Genomic DNA, 22,107 nt, shown 5'->3' on the forward strand with positions numbered 1-22,107 from the left:
CGCTTACAAGCCTGCAACAGAACGGGGCAGGGGTATGCTCGCGATGGACATGTTTTGAAAAGTTTTTGTCCAAGAACTTGTTATACAGCTGATTAATTACACATCTTTAGGTCAAGAATGGGGAATTATGTGCCACGAGTACCTGGTTTTACTGATTAATACTGCTTTACACAGGCGGGACCCAGTGAAGTCCTCTTAGATAAATAAATAAATAAATAGATAGATAGATAGATAGATAGATAGATAGATAGATAGATAGATAGATAGATAGATAGATAGATAGATAGATAGATAGATAGATAGATAGATAGATAGATAGATAGATAGATAGATAGATAGATAGATAGATAGATAGATAGATAGATAGATAGATAGATAGATAGATAGATAGATAGATAGATACTTTATTGATCCCCAAGGGGAAATTCAAGGTCCCAGTAGCTTAAAGACATCACACACAACATACACATACATCATAAACAGGATGATAAAATAACAAATAACAAAAAAAAAACAACAACACATGAATAATATGGACTATAAAAGAAAATATACTAAACAAAAATCCACATGAATGTGCCAAGGGATGTATAAGCATGAGACGCTTGCAGTGACATGGCAGGCAAGGTGCTCTATGGTAAGGTGCTCTATGAGAGTGTGTGTCATGGTGGTAGTCCAAATAAGTCCAATAGTGCAAGGATATGTAGACATAGTAATATAAAAACTATATAGCAGTGCAAGGATAAGTTTACAAAAAGACAAAATATGGGCATTACAAGGGACCACGCTACAGTCTATGCCATAGAGTCTATGCCTGCGACCTATGCCTGTGACACAAGATCCAAAATCAGAGCTAGTACAACTGCTGGCCAGTAGGTGTGAGTGTAACATTTATTTTCTCGCCTCGTATTCTTTTTCTGCTGTTCTGTTTCCACAACCCTGATTATACCAATTATTATTGCTTGTCACTTCAATTAGCTGAATCGTTGCTCTTTTCATAGTGTAGGTTAGAGTATCCTGATATGTGGCAGAGTTACCAGTCAAATTGAGCAGTAAAGCAATAATATGCCTTTTTTTTAATTATTATCATTTGGTCGCCTTCTATCCACACACATTTATGAGTTGGTCCAAGGTCCATAAGGATAGTCTGTCTGTCTTTCTGTCATCTCCTAAATGCTTTCTCTCAGATGCTTGGTGGCAGCAGAATGAGGACGGTTGCCTGCCAACCAGCCTGACTCAAGAGCATGGCAATGGTAGCACACTGGAATAATTTGATAAGATGTTGCCAATGGCTAAGAATGCAACAGAAAACACCATTGTTCAATGGTGTGTGGTTAATACGTGGATTTTAATAGCGGTAGGGTCACACGCATAAAAAGAGAAGAGCAAGAGACACTTAAAAGACCATGGCCAATGCATTTGGAATGACTGGAAATAATTTTTTATGTGCAAGGGAGATAAGGCCCTTTGAGTCATTCAGTACCATACTCACCATGTGTATATTTAGCATAGTATAGTTTAACATAGTGAGTACAGTAAAATAGTAGGCTACAGAAAAATGAAATATAGTAAAACTAAAATGTGAAAATGTTATCATCTAAGAGTGCGGGTTAAGTGTTCTGACATAGTTTGATTCAATGCATGTCACTGACTCCTTTATTTACTCTTCATTTTAATATACACTCTGATCACTGTGCTGTTGATCTTTGACTTTCTCTTGGGCATTTTCAGACTGTTTGGCTGCTCCTCTCCAACTCCCTTCCCATTTGTTTCATCAGCTCCAATTTACTGTACTTGGCACCGCTCTCATCTTCCTTCATGGTTTCCAGTCTGAATTCTATGCAATGACAAGAGAGCAAGGCAAATACCGGAAAAGTGTCCAAGGGTGGATTAAACTTCCACCAGGTCTTCGCGTGGAGGAACTGTTAGTACAATGTGTCTACTTTGTCAAAATAAAACCCTGGCCTTGTCACAGAGGAATCTCCAAACCTACGTGTTCTGTATTTGTCTGTCTCTGAAAGGCATCCTGTTTATACAGCCTACTGAACAGTCTCTGGTGTATCATTAACAAGACTTAATATGTAGCAAAGCCACAGCTTGATTACAAAGGATATACAATAGCACATCTTTATTTGGAATGTCTTTCTTGCATAGTATAAAAATGATTTCTACATTAAACACAGCAAGTATAGCATATACAACTAACTTTTTTTATGATATACGGATAAGAGACATTATGAAAGAAGAATAGTTGAATAGGACCCATAACAGTTCTCATATTACAGACTTGTCTAGGCAAAATAAAATCCCAGAGTCTGACTTTGAAAACCTTCAGTGTTGAAAGGCAGTGATAGAAAACATAATTTTAAGTGAACCACTGATGTACCTTGTACAAAATCCAGGCTATTTTTTACACCTGCACTCAACATCCTTGGTAACAGTCTTATACTTCTGCTGTTACCAGTGCTTTAGTTTCTGTAGCTTTGGTGGCATTAAAATAACATCCAAAATTCCTTGGAATGCCTAAAATCATACATGAGCAGTGTTTTGCATCACTAAATATTGTACAGGCAGTCTCACTGTCAGTAACTATTTTAATAATCTATGAATCGTTTCAGTCTAATTTCAAGCAACATTGACTGATTGCAGATTTGTAAATGTTAGGATGTGATGCTTTTCTTTCTCTTTGATGATAGTGAAGTAAATATTTTTTGGTTTTTGGACTGTTGGTTGGTAAAAACAAGCATTTTAAAGAGCCTTCTAGCCATTCCAAATGTCACTTTTAAGTAGCTAAGAAAACGCCCAAGAGATCAGAAAGTAAGTTGTGATGTCACATCACAGACTTCATGATGAAACAAAAAGAGTCTATACTGCAATGCCAGAGGCTCTGTGAAGCTGTATTTTGACACAGTGGTGCCTTGAGCATTAGACTTTCTTTGAGCAGTTTGGGCTTTTGGATGGAACTCCTTACAACACAAGAGAGCACTTGGGGGCAAACTGAGGCTGTGGATGGAATGTCCTTTTTATTGTATATTGCTGAACTATTAGTTAACAAAGCAGAATTCTTAGTTCTCAGTTACTCTTTTTAAACATTTTTGGAAACAACCAGCAGAGCCTTTCCAGAGGGCTTCAGGCTCATTAGGGGTAAAGTTTCTCACATGCCACTGGTGTCAGACCCTCCTGTGCTGTTAAAATTACCCATAAAATGTTCTTTCAGTCAGCTTCTTCATAAATCAGGAGACTCTTAAGTAGTTGATGAACCTGCCATCTTTTCAACTTTTTTTTTTTATCTAACTTGCCCCGATGAGTTTGTATTCATACTAAGCAAAAAAGATGAGTACATGGTATCCTCTACCTATAACCCTCCAGACATTTCAAATGTCACTTTTCAGTAGCTCAAAAAAGATGTCTTACTTACTTACAGTACTTTGACACAGCGGTGCATCGAGCTAAATTCCAAAAACACTTAGCAGGAATAATGTTTACCATGTTCATCATCTTCATTTGGTTGGTTAGCATGCTAACATTTGCAAATTAATAATAATAATAATCATAATAATAATAATCATAATAATAATAATGACAATCATAATAATAATATTTGCAAAATATCGAACACATTAAAATTTAGACTGATAGCAGTAGATGGAAAATGTGATGGCAATCCATCCAATAGTTGTTGAGATGTTTGCTATCCGTAGAGCTATGCTGCTAGCGTGGCAAAGAAAAAGAAAATAGTGTAGGAGATTGTTAAACAAAAAAAAGTTTTTCCTTGCCACTGTCGCAATAGCCACTGCTAATGCTTGCTCTTGAGGGAATTACTGTAATTGTTGGGGCTTTGTAAATTATAGAGTGTGGTCTAGACCTACTCTATCTGTAAAGTGTCTCGAGATAACTCTGTTATGATTTGATACTATAAATAAAATTGAATTGAATTGAAATTAAACAAGCAAATTTAGGTATAAATTACTGATACTGTTTTCAACCACAGAAGCTTAAGAACATTTTCCATCTGAATAAGACAAACTCTTTAACCTAACCAGCAGCCCCGATGTCTCACACATCACCCATCAATCTCCCCTGGGCTAAAACTCCTCTTCCCTTTTGTATTTGAGCTATGTCACTTAACCTACCAGTGTGTGTGTGTGTGTGTGTGTGTGTGTGTGTGTGTGTGTGTGTGTGTGTGTGTGTGTGTGTGTGTGTGAGATCAGTCTTACAATGGATTACTCATTGAAAAACAGACAGGCATAGCTCAAACCAGACAAGTTCAAACACAACCCCCCCTTCTTCCCCCTACCATATACCACTATCAGACAATATCAGGTTTCTTCCCCTATCTGTCACCTTGACACTCGACAGGAGGGGAGCTGAGTGAAATCGAGACAGAGTGGACTGTGTGACCTGTGTGGCACTTTGGAGGGGGTGTTATGTGTGCGTACGGAATAAAGAAAGAGCAGGAAGTGGGAAAAATAACAGAGAAAGGGGTGAAACTGTGAGCGTGTGTAGATCGTGCCTGGAAGTGAAAGGCCCAGACTTAAGTGGGGAGGCTGCAGATGTGGATGACAGGTGATTGTGTTAACAGGCAGGATGGGCCCGACAGCAAGGTTGTCATCTTTCTGTCATTAAAGCGCGGTCGGATGTTCATCACACACCTGGTGAGGTGTTGGAGTAAAAATGTGCACCCCGGACAGAAGTTTCAACCTTTCTGATATATCTGAAGCACAAGTATCAAGACTCTGATTTGACCAGGTGGACAGATTGCAACTTTTGAACAATATATGAGCCTTTGTGTACATTCTTTTTTTTTTATTCGTGCCCTACTTTAGAGCGAGCGGATACAAGAGAGGGGGTGGTTTGCCTCACTGATAGCTTTGATAGTTTGCCAGGCCCTCGACCAACTCAACCTGCCCTAACAGATTCCACTGCGGATGCACTTGTAATAACAACACATCCCTGCCTCTTTAAACTTTCAGACATACCACAAAAGTGACTTCAGCTACCTTTTGTGTGTGCATTTATACTGCATATGCATGTGCACCTCTGTCAGTTTACATGTGAGGACTTGTGTACATTGCTTGTTTCTATGTGTTTGTATAGTATGCAGGAGTGTTACTAAGGGTGGAAGGCAGCTGGGACTGCTAAGGAGGGAGTGTGCGTACAGGGTGAGAAGAAATAAGAAGGGGCGAGGAATCACAAAGGGAGGAAAGAATGGAGAATCCAGCTGTTGTCTATTGTGGCCAAAACACTTTGGAGGACCAGCTGAAATGAAGATGGTGAAAAAGAAAAAGGACACTGATGGGCCTGCTATATTAAAAACAGTTTAGCATGGGGATGATTAGAGGAGGAGTGGAGGGAAAATAAAGGATATGATAGAGAACATGAGGCTGAAAAGGGAGGAAAAGGATTTATGAGAAACCTTGTGATCTGAATACAGACCCCAAAACACATCAGCACAGTACTGGTTTGTGTGGGAAAGAGAGAAATGCCTGTTACATCCAGCCAACGGTAGCCTACCATGCTCCTTCCCACAGGCTGCATGAGAGAAAGCCAGCGCTCGGAGAACTCTGACATCGATGAGTCACAGCCACTGACCTTTCTCATGTGGTTTCTGAATAAGTGGGTTTATAGTATTTCTCGGATTATAGTGAGCATTAGACTTTCTTTGAGCAGTTTGGGCTTTTGGATGGAAGTCCTTACAGTACAAGAGAGCACTTGGGGGCACACTGAGGCTGTAAATGCAATGTCCTTTTCATATTGCTGAACTATTAGTCAACAAAGAAGAATTCTTAGTTCTCAGTTACTCTATTTAAACATTTTTGGAAACAACCAGCAGAGCCTTTCCAGAGGGCTTCAGGCTCATTAGGGGTAAAGTTGCTCACATGCCACTGGTGTCAGACCCGACTGTGCTGTTAAAATTACCCATAAAATGTTCTTTCAGTCAGCTTCTTCATAAATCAGGAGACACTTAGGTGGTAGATGAACCTGCCATATTTTCAACTTGTCTATCCAAATTTCCAATGAGTTTGTATTCATACTAAGCCAAAAAAAGATGAGTACATGGTTTCCTCTACCTATAACCCTCCAGCCATTCCTCAACACAAAACGATTGTGTGAGCAGACCTCTCAAGATGAGCCAAGCCAGCTAAAGAGGGAACCTCCATCGACCCAACTTGGCACAACCAGAGGCAGCCTGTGACATTTTACTGTGGAAACATGCAGTGGGTGTTGGCCTCACCAGTGTGGAGATTATTGCAAAACTGATGTTCTAACTAGCGAGATGGAGCTGTAGACCTTGTTTTACTCCAAGACAGTGAGCAGACACGGGTGCTTCTGTCCAAACTTAAATATACACTGAATAATTCTGTGAAATCGTGGTTCAGCTTCGAACCCAACAGTTGCTTGTGTTTAATGTAGCTTGTCACATTTGTTTAGGGAAAGCGAAGATTGAGCATTGCCCTGGATGCAGTTAGGTCTTGGAACACAGGGAGATATCAACTTTTAGTGTCAGGTTGCTCGAACAAAACTAAATGTTCTAAAAAGGTAAATGCTTATAGGAAACGCCTTTATATACACTGCATAAAAGACGAGACCCACTGTGGACATACAGGATGTTGATCAGTGGAGGCAGGAAAGTACCACTGACGCAGGACCGGGGTTTGTCAGTGTTGTTCAGGAAGGTAGTGGGCACTTGGCACAATTCTGGTCTTCTGCACATCCTAGCGATGGGAAGTCCCTCTGACTTTCCTGTCTGTATTTATAGTTTGATGGCTTTTATTTATGTGCCGTGCCAAAATCCAGTACGCCGGAGGCAAATAGTGTTCTTGGCTCTGCGTTTCAGCTGTTTGCCTGAAAGGTCCAAATGTAGATTCTGCTAAATATTTTGTCTGAGTTTCCCTCTTATCGCTCTCATACCTGCATCCCCCTTGTTCCTCTCCCTAATCTCTCTCTCTCCTCGATCAGTGTTTTATCTAGCCCTTTCCTTTTTCATCTTTTTGTGATCCAGATTCTTTTACTAAGAGACATTTCTTTTTTTCTTCCTCAAATCTGCACATAACCCAATGCTTGCTATACCAAGCCTCAAATACCATAGACCAGCAAAAAGTAGAAAAAATACTGGCAAATATAGATCCGTGGAATTCACTTAACCACAGACAGTGGCATTCCAAAATGTAGCCATATCCTTGGCAGCCAACGTTTAATGGGTAATTACAACTAGGCTGCTATTATGGGCCAAAGTTACAAGAGCCTGTATAAGAAGGCAGTAAAGGCAGTGTTTCAGGCTTTAACCCTCTCCCAAAGGATGGACTGTTTTTCTTCATGTCCATGTTATCACACCCTTAACGCTGTGACGGACAAAATGTTGTAAACTCTTCCACTGATGACATCTCCCTGTTTTCGCCTCTCGTCCCGCTCCACCTAGTCCCTCTGCTGCTGCCTTGTCCAAAGCTAAAAGGTGGAGTTTACTGTTCTGTGTCCCTTTTTTCCTTCATACGAGACTGTTATTACTTGTCATCCCACCAGGACTATGATGGTATGCGCGAATGACGAGAAACAAATCACTGTTCAGGTTGCATAATTTGACATAATGATTGAGGCTGTGGAGACAATGTGCTGACATGAGACTGTTGGGTGGAAACAGCTGGTGATGTCGGTGGAGTTCAGCGCAATGTGGAACACTAACTCGAGCTACAGTTGATGTGCTTGACACACGTCAGTCAGCTGCATGTAATCTGTCATTGAACAACCTGTGCAATGCTCGACATGATGAAATACATACAGAAATGTGTTCACGTGTACATGTGCACACGCTCATGCGGAGAATATACAGAATGTGCTCTGTGCATATGCATGTTCAGCTATTTACTGCTCTCTCTCACACACACACACACACACACACACACACACACACACACACACACACACACACACACACACACACACACACACACACACACACACACACAAGTTGTTTCAAGTGGGGGTATACTGTGTGTATCTAACTGATTTACAGCTCGCTGACTAGCTGGGAGAGAACTACCATCTGTAGTAATATCCAAACAGCACAGTGTCGTTGACCATGAGCTTAGGGGGCCGCAGATGTGCGTGTAAGAACTTGTTCAGCTCTGTAGGGGAGGTACCCAAAAACTGCACAGAAATTAATGTTGCATGTCTGTTGCAGCAGGGTGTAAATGGATCATGATCTAAGCAGGGAACTTGACTTCCCAGACACTTGGAGTTCAATTTTAGCAACAGAGCATAAAACAAGAATTTTCAGAAACCGGACACAGACTTTGTCATGGCTGCCAAAGTTGTTATTGTCAATGCGTACAAAATGAATAATGGGTGACTCACGAGCCACAAACATAATTGTATATTATAATTGCATAAAGCACAATTAAGTGCTTGTACTTGTCTAATATGTGGTGCTCTTTTTTTACATTGTTTTCCATATGGATGATTCATTGCAATAAAATAAAGGTCAGACAGCGCTATCATAATGCTTCCATTGATTGCACTGTAGTGTTAGTGTTTAGTTACTAGGTGTGTGTATTGGGAAGGGAGTGTTTATTGTTAATGTCTCACTGGAACAATAGAAGTATTTGGACACGATGCGTCACAGAGGAATCTAGACTTTTGAAATCTTGCATCCTCTCCCGTCCATTTATTCCCTCCTACCCCCTTTGTTTCTTTCTTTTTTTCTATGTCTCCTATTCAGACAGACGCACGCACGCACACACGCACGCACGCACACACACACACACACACACACACACACACACACACACACACACACACTGAATCATACAGTAGGTCCAAAGGGCTGACTGGTAGCCTGCATGCAAGCTGTTGACTATTTTCCACTCTAGTGCTATGTACTGTGTAATTTCAAAGCTGCACTCCCAGTGGTTTGAATACTGCAAGTATCTGTGGTCTCTCTCAGTAAACCAGAGGTTCCTTAATCTCTTGGATAGCTGAAATTCTTTGCTGTCTTGACCAGACAAATATTGAGAAAATAAGTTTAAGTCTCAAGGTAAATATTACTGGCATTGTCTGAAGACTAACTCAAGGCGTACATAAGATCAATCAAGAGGTCATGTGGGCATTTCAGCAAATATTATATTTCTTTTACAAATGATTTATGTTCTTATTCCTCGGTAGATCCCAATAAACACTCCCCATGGTGTATATCATTTCAAAGATTGATCAGCAAAAATGTCAAGTGAGCTTTTAGTGGATCCCCATTTATATCCCTGCTAATGAGGTAACATGACGACTTAAATCTAATGGTGGCTCAGATCCAGGGTGTTGACGCCTGTATGGGGAACACAGCCCTATTTACTATTCTGAGTTACTGGGGAGACTGGAGAGAGAAGGGAGGAGTGAGGTACACATACACAAGAAAGTGAGATTTGTCAAGCCAGACAGAAGTAGCCAGAGGGAAGTTAAAGCAGCTTTTCTTTCAAAATAAAGGCATCTTTTTGTCAGCTATGTCAGCAGTGGCTTACTCTTTACTTTTTAAGAACACCTCAACTATATAATTCTTAGTAGTGTGGTACAGCTAAGTCTCTATGTCAAATGTTACAATAAGTTGTGTCAAAGCCACTAAATATAATCATTTACAACACATTAATTCAAGTCTTTTTAAATCTACTGAACAGAGTGGTGGGGTAACTGAGATTTAGCCTACTCAAATACAGTGGGCTACTTAATTTGAGGTACATATATATACTTTACTAAGTATTTCTATTTTATGCTACTTTAAACTTCTACTATATTAGCCTAAATTTCACTGGTAAATATTGTATTTTTTACTTCACTAATCAGTGGGTTCCAGTTTTGTTTGTTTTTGTGCATGCAGGCGAGGATGCACATGCACATAAGTACCTCGACACATTTCTGCCAGTGGTTTTAAACCATTCCACTGAGGTGGCGGTAAAAAATACATAATATACATAATATTAAATTATTATAATTGTTATAGATTAAACCAGCCAACACTATATAAAGCAGGTAAAATTGGCTCGTTAAATCACCTACAACCTTATCATTCTATTTACATTTAAATGCATGAATAATATTAATCGATTGACAGCATATTTCACAATAGAGGCTTAACACTCTGAAAGGGACCATTGTGAATTACGAATACTTTATTTTGTTATATATATATATATATATATATATATATTTTTTTAGTGAGATGGGCGTGTTGACGGAGTTGCGTATTTTTACATTGTGGTAGGTCATTACTAGCCTATTTTTTTTTTAACTTATTTTACTTCCTTAATGTTAGGCTATTCCACCGACTTATTGACTTAAACTTTGGGTTAACCAACATGGCATGTTTCAATAATCATAGTAACTATGAATAGGCCTGCATATTTAACCCGGTCCCTTCATTGTAAGACAAAGGCCATTATTGAATTTTGGCCCATATTGACATTGCTTTAAAAAAAAAAAAAAAAATAATTTTATTTTGAAAGGTTCGCCCGGAAATTCTGCATTTACTTCTCGCGTGCTTGATATTCGCGTGCTGAGCGCGAGCGAGGCGCATTTTGCATTGACTAGGAGCGTCCAGACGTTGCGCACACAGACTGAAGTTTAGAGTTTAGTTACACTTCAACTTCCAGCGTCTCTCCAGTTACCGAGTGGTGATCATGCTCAACGAAGAGGAAAGAGAAAAAGACAAATAAAAAGCCGGACTGGATGTGACTCAATTATGCTTTCAACCATAATTTAGTGACTGGGAATGCGCTCCTTGGGGCTGCGGTGGATATATGGTTGACTCAAGAACCCATAACATTTGTGTTATAATTTGCTTCGGGGGATCTTACTCATAACTATTGTGATGGAGAGCCACATGTTGTTTACATGGATGCTGTTGTGTATCCTCCTGCGGCAGTCGGCTACACAGAACCCCGCACCTGAAGGAGGTAAGTTCCCTCAGATGGACCAAGTTTAATTTTTCATCATCATAATAGAGGAACATTTGCCATAAATTGATTTGGAGACAATGACTGAACGTATTTAGTATCAAATTAAACTAAACTAACATCTGTAGTTTCAGGACCAATCACTTTAAGATTATGAGGTGGGGGTCTATAAACTACCTACAATGACCAACTATTTTCTCAGTCATTAAACAACTTTTTTTTTTTTTTTTTTTGGTTTAAATGCATTGGTGGTACATAATATGAGATGCACTGACTTTGCCATTAGATTCTACAGGAGGTGGAGGCACTGTCTGAGCTCAGGGTGGATCAGGGTGGGGTTGAAAATACACCAGTGTTCTCAGTAAACTGGCACGACTCCAGGAATGGAATTGTCAGTTGATGAAATCCCACAGCCTGGGGCAGTGATTCCCAAACCAGGGGGCAAATGCAGGGACCACACATGCGGCCTGGGAAGAGCTTCAGGTGCTCCCCATACAAAAACACACACACACACACACACACACACACACACACACACACACACACACACACACACACACACACACACACACACACAGAAAGGGTTGAATTCCCAGATTATTGTCTGCTGATGAAATCTCTTGGCATTACAGCAGCGGTTTCCCAAGTAAGGACAAAGCAGTCTCCAGATCAACAGAGAAATAGTTTTTAATGATTACGTCATTCATTACAGTTATAATCTAATGAGAAAAGAAAGACTGAGAGCAAGAATGTCAGATCTGCAGTTTTAGTTTTCCACATCCATGATGTAGCCTAGGCTACTAAATAATATATATGCGATACAAATATGAGGGTCACTAAGATTAAATCAAATCTTTCTTTATCTTACACTCATGCAGAGTTGAGACACTCCTCAGTGAGTTTATAGGCTGATTTTGATACTAGTACCTGTCCCTCATCGTCATGACTTCTGATCCTTGGTGACAGACTGGCAGTTTGATTCACTTTCACGACAAAACAAATGTTATCAGCCGATGTCACAGCGGCGTCTTTACACCCTGCGGTAAAAGCTCATGACCACGAAGTGTCTGAGAGGCTAAACTTGGTGGTGGCGACACTGCCGAGTCTGTCAGTGAGAGCGGATCTTTATGACTGGGTTAACATAGTAGGCTACTTAGTGAGATGCTTTGCTATTTTCATTAACAGGGACCTGCTTAGACAGGACAAACATAGCTTACAGTAATTGAGCTTTTTATAAGTGCACTTGCTGTTATTACTCTCATCCTTCCCAGTGTTTGGGTAATTGTGAGCAATTGAAAGGTAATCGAGGAGCAAGCATGGCCTTGTAATCCGTTCTGACATGAAATGCTTAAAATTCAAATTCCTCTAATCTTCTGCAACACACCACATGCTTAAATTTGTCTTAGTCTTCTCTCTAGATTAACAGTGAAGCGGCTATCTTTGCAGACGTCAACATGTGGTTTTCAGATACAGACATACCTGAACATAGGTAGAGGTAAGGGGGGCTGTGATACGGAGTGGCCCACTCGCTCCAAAGTCCAACAACAAGATAAATGGAAGGAATTCTTTAGGCTGATGAAAAGGCAGTCTGCATGTGTGTGTACATGTTTGATTTGTGTATATATGCCTCGCTGCATTCTCAGCTTTCAACACCTCCGAGTCTTATCAACACCTCATGTGTTGAGCTTTCAGATATAAAAAAAAAGAGGCATCCGAGGAAAATGAGAGTTTCAAGGTGTCAAGGTGTCTGAGGCAACGCTGTTATTGCAGTCTTATCAAATCACAGTAACCTAGAGGCAATCTAAGATCTTCATCTCTCACATGTTTATCTTTCTCTTTAACCCTTTCTCTGAGATTTTCAAAGTGGGTGTTTTTTTCTTGGATGACTGCACAATTTGTGGCTAAAATGTTGATTCTTTATTAGTCTTTATTACTGCCGTTTCTTTGTTTTTCTCTCTGCTCTGTATATGGTCATTCTACATTCCTCCTCGTCCCTCACATGGAACTGCCAGTAAACCCCCCCACCCTCCTCAGCCTCACTCCTCTCCTTTTAATGCCTTTTATTTCCCCTTGTCCCACCTCCTCTCTCCACTCTCTGTGCCTTTACAGCTGAAGCCCAGCAGCTTCTGTTCTCCCTCCCTCCTGTCCTTCACTCTTGGCATTCACTTTTAACTTAGCTTCTGCTACGAAATATGGAAAATTGGGGGGGGAATCCACTCTCTGCTTCAGGGCTTGAATCTCTTTTATCGTCCGCTTCTGAAGTTATCACAATGCCGGCATCATTTTGTAGTTCCTCTGTTTGTTTTGATTTCTTCTTATCTTCACTGTCATTACTTGCTTCTGACTCTTTGCTGCTTTCAAGTTAACAGTATAGCCTATAAAAGTTGTTTTTCCAAGAAGGTGGACGGAGAAAGAGAGGGAGATTCCAAATGTGGGTGTGTATTTCTCAGTGAATCATGAGAGTGAACCTGTGGAAAAAAATTGTGGGAGTAAATAGAATCCTAGAGGAAGTTCGTACATCAGCATCAAAAGGCAATATCTACCGATATTGACTTCTTGATTTGCATATTAATGGCTGAATTGACCATTATTTTTCCTCCACAGTGCTGAACTGCTGCGAGGGCGACGTCCTCTTCTTATTGGATTCCTCTGGGAGTGTTTCGGCCTATGAGCACTCCCGCATGCTCACCTTCCTGTCTGAGCTCCTCCTCCCCTTTTCTCTGGGAGAGGACCAGGTGAGGATAGGACTTCTGCAGGTGGGCACCCGACCACGCCTTGAGTTTGGCTTTGGCACCCATAGCACCCAGAGTGGCCTCCAGCGGGCTTTGGAGAACACCAAACCTCTCAGGGGGGACACCAACACAGTGGAGGCGCTGAGAATGGCAAAAGAGTGGGTGCTGAGACCTGGAACAGCAGACGGGGCCCGGGAGGGGCTCCCTAGGATGCTGGTGTGGTTGACTGATGGGGTGAAACCAGGTGATGTGATTGGACCAATGGCTGAGCTGCAGGAGGAAGGCGTGGCTGTGCTGGTGGTCTCCACTGGGCATGGCAACTATCAGGTGTTGAGGCAGGTGGTGACTCCGCCTGTGGAAAGCCACCTGTACTTTGTGGACATCGATGATATGAGTATCATCACAGAGGACCTGCGGGATGCCATCATTGGTGAGTATCGCTGGTGATATTTTAGGTTGGAAGGTATGGAGCCTGAAGTGTGCCACCAAAAGAATTTTAACATTTTCAGTGTTTAATACTACTGAAATCATAAATGGTGAATTCATATTTCACCATTTTAAAATGGAATCACAAAATAAAATTTTAGATTTCACCTTTTGTGATTCCACATACTAAGGCGTCTGCCACCAGAGCCCCTGTTACTGCTTTGTGGGTTGGACTCTGGTTTAATTTGTAGGTGTGACATTGTTTTTTAAATAAAAAAAGACTCATCTTTAAATAAAAGCAATAATGAAATAGGGCGCCTGGGTAGCTCACGTGGTAGAGCACGTGCCTATATGCAGAGACGTTAGGCCCCTTTCAAGTCTAAGCTGTCCCGTCAAAAATAAAGGCCTAAAAAATAGTCTTAAAAAAAAAGCAATAACGAAATAGAAACTACGCTAAAGCAGGAGACAAGTGAATTGTGAGACTGTCGGGCACATTTGTAAAATGCCATATCAAAAAACAATACTCAATAATAAAAAAAACATTTTGTTTTTTAATTTAATTTAATTGATAGAATTATTATTAGGAAATGTAATGATTTATATGAATTGTATCAAAAATGTGATGAAAATCGACATGACATAAAAACATTTTCCTTAAATAAATACAAATATAAACGATAATTTGCCTTTTGTTCTATTCCGCAACCCTATCTAGTAACCAGGCCTTGACTGTCTTTGATTGATGATTTTATTTACTTTGTGACTGCAATATGTAATGCAACTGTAATTCATCAATTCCCAATGTTTTCTTAAAGCCGCACTGGACATTATGTTTATATCCATAGTGTCATAGAGTCTTTGACTGTGGGCGAAATCACTCCCTATTTACCATATAGTGCACTATATTTACTGTCCGTCTTTTTATTTAAAGGTGCTGACACACCAACCCGATAATCGGCCGTCGGACAGGCTGGCGAGGTCGGTGACTCAAGTCTGTTTGGTGTGTTCCGTGCCGTCGTCTGTTGGAGGGGCAGTCGGACTCGATGACTAATCTGATTGGTGGAGTGCTAACCCGGAAATGGCGAGCGGGATGAGTGACGGACGCCTCTCAAAATCTGACGAAAACCTTTTAAACTGACCTTTGTCGATCTCAAATGACGATCGACTGTGTGGCCTATTTCTCGCTTAAAATGTTTTCAGAAACACGTTTCGGTTAACCATTTTCGTTAAATACGAGATCGTATTTCGAACAAGCTGCCATTACTATCGGCTGGAGAAGCCAGACCCACGTGACGCGTTCGTCATTTCCGGTTTTCATTGCTGTTATGGAGACGTCTTACTCACACGTACGCTCATGTCGGCGTCGCTTCGATGTGTTCCGAGGCACTTTTTGGACCTCGGGGAGCCGACAGATCAGTCCAACTGCCTTTTCTGCCGTCGGGTTGGTGTGTCAGGGCCTTTAGTGTCTGAAGTTGATTATGAAGTTTATGCTGCCACGTTATATTGTGCCATGGCATGTGCTCTACTTTGTAATTGCTAACAGTTCCACAATGCAAAGCTCTGCATTTTATAGTCCACCACTCATTCACAGATGTATCATATGTCTCTGGGCTCCGCCCTAATTCCAGAGATGCTCCTGAAGACAGTGAAACCAGTGTGCTTGTGTAAGGGATACGATGATCTATTAATGGATTAATGATTCAACTTTCCTTGCTGCATCCTCCAACACTATGCAAGACATGATACACATTTATATATATAGACCGGGAAGGTCGACCACTTCCCGGGCCAGATTAGGTAACTGCCATAACACTCACAAGGGACACCTCAGCAATTAAACAGTATTCTGCAGCTGTAAAGCATGATGCATAGTATAAATAAGGCTTGTGCACAACAATAATAAATGCACCACGTCTTTACTTAGTGCCTAAGGATCCTATCACACATATCAATGCCTCTGTGGCATATGTTATTTTGTTGCAGGGCCTGGGTTGGCTATTTCAAGTTGTCGTATTGCAAGAGCTATGAATGCATCCAGAAACCTAAGTCTGGCTGTCGACGTGGGTGGCTGTCTGAAGCAGAGGCACCTTTTAGCACTAGTCTTGTTTTCTTCCCTGTCACCATCTTTTCTCTGTCTTTGCAGAATTATAACTTCTTTAATTATAATCCTGACAGACCCGTTTGCACACAGTAATTTCATTCATCTTTTTCCTGCGTCGACAGAGATTATCCGAGCTGAGCGAATCAACATCCGTGACGTCTCCACCAACTCTGCCACGCTCCAGTGGCGACCCGTTCTGTCCGGTTTGGCAGGGTACTATGAGATTCACTTTGGTCCGCTTCCGACGGGAGGAGGAGGTGATGGAGGAACTGGAACTGGGACCAGTCCGAGCACCGGCGGTAGTGATTTCCAGAGACTAACCCCATCTGCAGATTCCAGCACTGCCAGGTTAACAGGCCTGAAGCCTGATACCACCTATACCGCCACACTGACCCCGAAGTCTAATGAACAAGAGTTTAACAAACTCTCCGTCACCTTCAAAACAAAGCCAGGTTGGGTTACATCCTATTTACAGTGTGTTATAACCCATACGTGTGCACTAAATCGATCCATGGAGTTGGTTATGGAAAAAAAATCACAGATTCCAGTTCCTCAAATTTAAGAATTTTCTGCTTTTTTTGTTGTCGTCTTTGTATTTGTAAATTGAATATCCTTTTGTTTTAAGGGTCCAAATTTTACCCCAAAAATTCCCAGTAATTTGGTACTAATCATAGTAAAATCAGAAAAGATCAATTTCAAAGTAAATATTTCTTTATTAGTCACCTATTATTATCAACTTTATTTTGTTATGTTGAATTGTATGCTTGTTTGTAGACACATTTTTGTTTTCAATGTTCAGACTTGTAATGCTAGTAATTAACTGGAATTAATTAATTAGAATTTTACCAATAACTGTCTCTAACTTCTCTCTATTCATGTCATAGTTGTTATAGGAAAGTTATCATGAGTAGGTTATTTTCCTCATATTATCTTATACTGACTCAGTGTTTTTTGCTATCTCCCCACACACACCAGAGGTGCTGAGCCCAGCTGTGGTAACGGTCTCTGAGTCGGGGCAAACCAGCATTCGGGTGAGTTGGGGTCCTTCTCAGCCGGAGATGGTCGCAAGTTACTACATCGAGTACTCCGCCCTGCCCAGGGGCAAGCTCCACGCTGTCACCGTGGGTCGAACGCAAAACTCCACGCTCCTCACCAACCTCCAACCAGATACCACTTACTTGGTCACCGTTAGTGCCCGTCACACCTCGGGCACGGAGAAGGCCATGTCTGTCAAAGTGTGCACTGAGGAAGGTGAGCTACATGAAGAAAATGGAGTTAAACTTGGTGATCAAGGATCCATTTAATGCACACTCATCCTGATCCTGCGCAGCCTAGAGCTTTCTGGGTCTTGCATTTCAAATAATTACTAGCAGTTCCATTCAGGTTTGACTACTCCAAGGGCAGTTCTGAGCAGCTAGAGGAGCATGAGCCAATCAGTCACATTTTTCTGTTGTACGAGTTCCATAAAAGCATTGCTGTTATCCTTTAGCTCATACTTTTTTAATCATGTTTATTCACTCAGCTCAGCACTGAATCCGCAATCCTCATAATGCTGGTTTTATTGACGCAGCACAGCAGTGGGATGCAAACCTTTCTCCTTTGGAGAAAACACTGCAGACTGAGGCGTCTAAAAACCAGCATTATGAATTAGTAGCATGTAAGCTAATCAGCGCTAAGGAAACCAGCCCCATGAGTCCATACTCTACACACAAACACCTGCACAATCCACTTGGATAAAACATTATCAATAGCAACAAAAAAAACACTTCGTACAAAATATCAAAATAACATTCATATAAATAATTTAAATAGCAATACTAAAGCTAAAGTCTGGATCTAAAACTTAAATGGCCAAAGAGAAGTGCTAATAATGTGCTGTACAGTTTTGGGGACTGAGATGTTGTAGTTAGGGTGGCATTTTGAGCATCACAGGCAATTACTACACAAGACATGAGGGCACTCCTCTCTAAAATTCTCTATTTCCTTTTGAAATATACCAACACAACAAATAGACTAACATCTTCGTTCATTTCCAGTGACTCCAGCCCTGGCAGACCTCCAGCTGACCACAGTGGGTAGTGACTCAGTGCAGGTCGATTGGAAGAGCAGCGTAGGCAGTCTCAGGGGCTACTGGCTCACCTGGGAGGCACAAGAAAGCTCTGTCACTGGCCAGCGCTCCTCTCTCTATTTGCCTCCGGACTCTCTGTCAACGCGCCTCACACACCTCCCCCCAGAAACTAGAGTGTGTGTGTCACCCATTTACCGGACAGCGCGAGGAGAGGGACTGTGTTGCACGGCACAGTTCCATTCAGGTGAGAGGCGACAGCCATTTCCCGCCATGAAGTGAATAATTAGAGTTAGCTTGGTCGCTATTTACAGGGATAGTTTGAAGGCATTGGGTCAAAAATCCACCTCACAAAAGTACCCGTTAACATAACGTAGCTCGCTTTCTTTCTTTTTTAAGCTAATATTTTTGGGGTATTTTAGGCCTTTATTTAACAGGATAGCTGGAGAATGACTGAGCCTTTGTACATGGGGCGCATGCTCAACCAGGTGAGCTACCTGGGAGTTTTTTTTAATCCATATACAAAAAGGGAGCTGATTATTAGAGGCAGATTTCTTCTGGACAGAACCAGGTTAGCTGTTCACCCATGTTTCCAGTTTTTGTGCTAAACTAAGTTAGCCGGCTAGTGGTGGTGCTACCTTGATATTTATCATACAGACATGAGAGTGGTGTCAGTCTTCTCATTAAACTCTTGACAAGAAAACAAAGAAGTTTATTTCCAAAAATGTTGAACCTTTTCTTTAACGCAGACACATGGGAGTATCTAGCCATGCAGATAGTTTTGGTTTTATTTATTTTAGATTTCTGCCTGTACCCCAATGGAAATTGGATTGTAAATGGAATTGTGTTTGTGGGGCGTAAAGAAATTCAACTACAGTGTTTCTTTTCAGAATTTGTTTCCTGGTTAAAGTGGATAATCCACAGACCACGCATAAACAGTTTTTATTCTATGTGCTTTCTGTCAGATTAATAATCCCTAAAATTATATTTTTTTAAATGTAAGCTTTCATTGCTGAGATGACCACATATGAAATTGCATTAATCTCTATTTTATTGGTGTGGATTTAGAAATCACAGAGACAGTTACCTTCAAACCTAGGCAAATAAGACCTGTTTTCATGTCTAGCTACCACTAGATGTAAATCAATGTTTGGCTATGTGTTTTTAAGTTTTTTTAAATTTCTAAGTGAACAGACCCTTTAAACTGAAAGATGTTTATGCTGGACTGAATGAATAGCTCCAGATTAATTCAATTTGCTGTCTGATGTTATAGTGTTCATAGATACAAGATTCATAATATACCACTTTGGCTTTTGACCAGATGTTTCAATCTATGAATGTCAAATGTCTCAACTGCTGTTTTCTACCTCTGCCGTTTAGATGCATTATCATATGGCTTCCAATCATAGCACCCCTGAGCTGCAAGTGCACCTTACCAAACATGGAGGGATGATGGAAAGAAGAATGCTGACTTTCATCCATAATTCTTTTCCATGCGTCTCCCCTCTGTGGATATCATCAAGGAGAGTTGTGTGGTTTGGCTCACTGAGCAGTCATGTGGAAGCCATAGACACTTAAGAGTGGTCTTGGACAATATGGCCACATGTTAATGGCTACAATCTGCAACACATAGCACTATTTGCTTTTCCATTTCTTTGGTCTCATCTGGTTTACACCTGTAGTAAATGTATAATGTTTCAGTTTAGAGATGCAAGCGTGAGATAAAGATATTTCTTGCAGTTACAGAGCAGAGGTCATGCTGGGAAAGTTGGATGTTTTATGTGGCTTGTGTTGGAGAAAGGCTTTGCGCCACATGCGGGCCTCATTTCCAAATTAGCATTTTTTTTTAAACCCTGCTAACACACACTGAACATCTGATTTACATTTATAATGAATACTTATGAGTTGTACTTAAACCACTTCTCTTTCAGCACATGCTTGACACTTGTATCTGCAGACTGAAGTACAACAAGGAAACGTTAGCTTAAGGTCCTTAATAACAAGTAATTTCCCCTTGCGGGATTAATAAAGTAAACATTACTATTATTACATTATAACAGGATTTTCAGGATTGCTTTGAACTTGAAAGAAATTTCAAACAGACCAGCCACATGCCCTGACACTATGGAGATGCTGCATTTGAAACATATGTGTGTAACTGAGAGTAATCTTGTTTTGGTCTCTGGACATCCATCATTCATATTTATTAATCAAAAATCATCTAAGTATGATCATTAATAGCATACAGCAGGGGTGTCAAACTCAACTTCCCAGAGGGCCACACAGGAAAATAAGAATCACATCCAGGGCCAGACATGTTTAGTTTATTGATAGGCTTTTATTTAATTAGTTCGCTGAAGCACAGAAGGGAGGGGACGGGATGAGGAGGAGGGAGGAGTGAGCTAGTCTCCGTTTTGTTTGAAAATACTTTGAACGTCAACAAGACGTATCGTCACCCAACATCGCTTAGAGCACCTTTAAGAATCTTTTTTTAAGTAAGTCTCTGCTGACCCCCACTGAAAGGATCCTGACAGATTTACAGCTGATCTTTTACTGTTATCCTCTCAGAGCAAATGTATTGTTTAATGTTTGTTAACCACTATTGAAATTTAACATGAGCTTGCAATAAAGTCTTTTAATAATTGTGTTTATTCTAATTGAAGTTTCTCCACAGAAGTCATGACGAGTACTACTCAGCCAGTGAAAACAAGGCAGGTCTAATGAAAGACCTCTAATGAGATCAGAATTTTGGGAGTCTGACCCATACTAGGGACTACAATTCAGGATATCTTGGCCTCTACTGCTTTGAAATGATACAAATGCAATACTAAATCCACAAAGCCCCCCTTTAAATCACTTTATAATAGAACTGTACCTTACAGGGACTACTTTCATCCAGAAAAATAATATTCACAACACCACTAGTTTCTATGAAAAACTCTATAGTGTTTGCCTTTATAATTTCTTCCAAATCCTGGGAAAACAGCATTTTTGGCTCACCTTTAAGTTTTGCCTAGTTTGGTAAAAGGTATGAATAGTTTACGGAATACAATCTGTATGATGTAGTAGGATGGCACATACTGTGAAATACAGTAATCAAGTCTCATTTATATTTTCTCACATAAAAGAGCAGGCTAACATGGCCTGACTACAATGACAGTTTGGCTACTGAGTGATAGCCTACAATAGGAAACATTTGTGTATCAAGGCTTCCCCCTGTAGGTGAATGAAAGCACCTTCAACTGGTTGTTCAGCTGGTGTAAGTTATCATTTTAATAAACATCGGTGGTTAATTTGTCAGTCTTTTCTGAATTAAAGATATTAAATGCAGAATTTCAATATCAATCATTTTAACCCATAGGTCTAAATACTAGATCAAATAGAAATATCATGGATGTTTACAATATCATGTTGCTTTTTTAACCAGGCAAGCTTTTCAACAATCAAGTCATGGGCAATATGAATAAAATCTTATATATGTTGACAGCTGTAGCTCAGGTGATAGAGCGTAGGTGGGGTTGGTGACTTTATCCTGCAGGTGTCCATTCAAAACCAGTTTAGGAGCTACTCCCAGCTCCTAATTAATTTCAAACTGGATCAGGTTACCCTAATATCACTGTAGGCCTATATGAGACTACAACACAAAAGTGTACCCTAATTAAAATATAACAAAACTGTTTAACCTTGGTTACATCTTAGTTTTTGTCTTCTAAAATTGCAGCGCCAGAATGAAATCAGGCAAGACTACATGCTTGAGACATTTTGCCATTCAGAGGAGCTATGTGAAACCTTTTCGAAAATTATTCTTCATAATCTACTAAATTTCACCTAACGTAATCTAATTTATTT

General features: G+C 40.5%; 1 protein-coding gene across 1 annotated transcript; it reads left to right on the top strand.

Moving 5' to 3' along the window:
* Positions 1–10,547: 10,547 nt before the first annotated feature.
* On the top strand, positions 10,548–20,545 carry vwa1 (von Willebrand factor A domain containing 1). Its single transcript, XM_028584052.1, has 6 exons — positions 10,548–10,934; positions 13,539–14,096; positions 16,316–16,645; positions 17,169–17,444; positions 18,230–18,505; positions 19,639–20,545. Exons 1-6 carry the CDS (start codon positions 10,850–10,852, stop codon positions 19,665–19,667), a joined length of 1,554 nt encoding a protein of 517 aa, XP_028439853.1. The 5' UTR covers positions 10,548–10,849; the 3' UTR covers positions 19,668–20,545.
* Positions 20,546–22,107: the final 1,562 nt, after the last annotated feature.

Source organism: Perca flavescens, chromosome 7 (genome assembly GCF_004354835.1).
Source record: "Perca flavescens isolate YP-PL-M2 chromosome 7, PFLA_1.0, whole genome shotgun sequence".
In the NCBI taxonomy this organism is placed as follows: Eukaryota; Metazoa; Chordata; class Actinopteri; order Perciformes; family Percidae; genus Perca; species Perca flavescens.

Bases quoted from the DNA above. Each gene is read 5' to 3' on its own strand.
- vwa1 (XM_028584052.1), top strand. From the start codon at position 10,850: ATGGAGAGCCACATGTTGTTTACATGGATGCTGTTGTGTATCCTCCTG. The intron at 17,445-18,229 runs GTGAGCTACATG...GTTCATTTCCAG, and splicing joins CAAAGTGTGCACTGAGGAAG to TGACTCCAGCCCTGGCAGAC. The intron at 18,506-19,638 runs GTGAGAGGCGAC...TCTGCCGTTTAG, and splicing joins CACGGCACAGTTCCATTCAG to ATGCATTATCATATGGCTTC.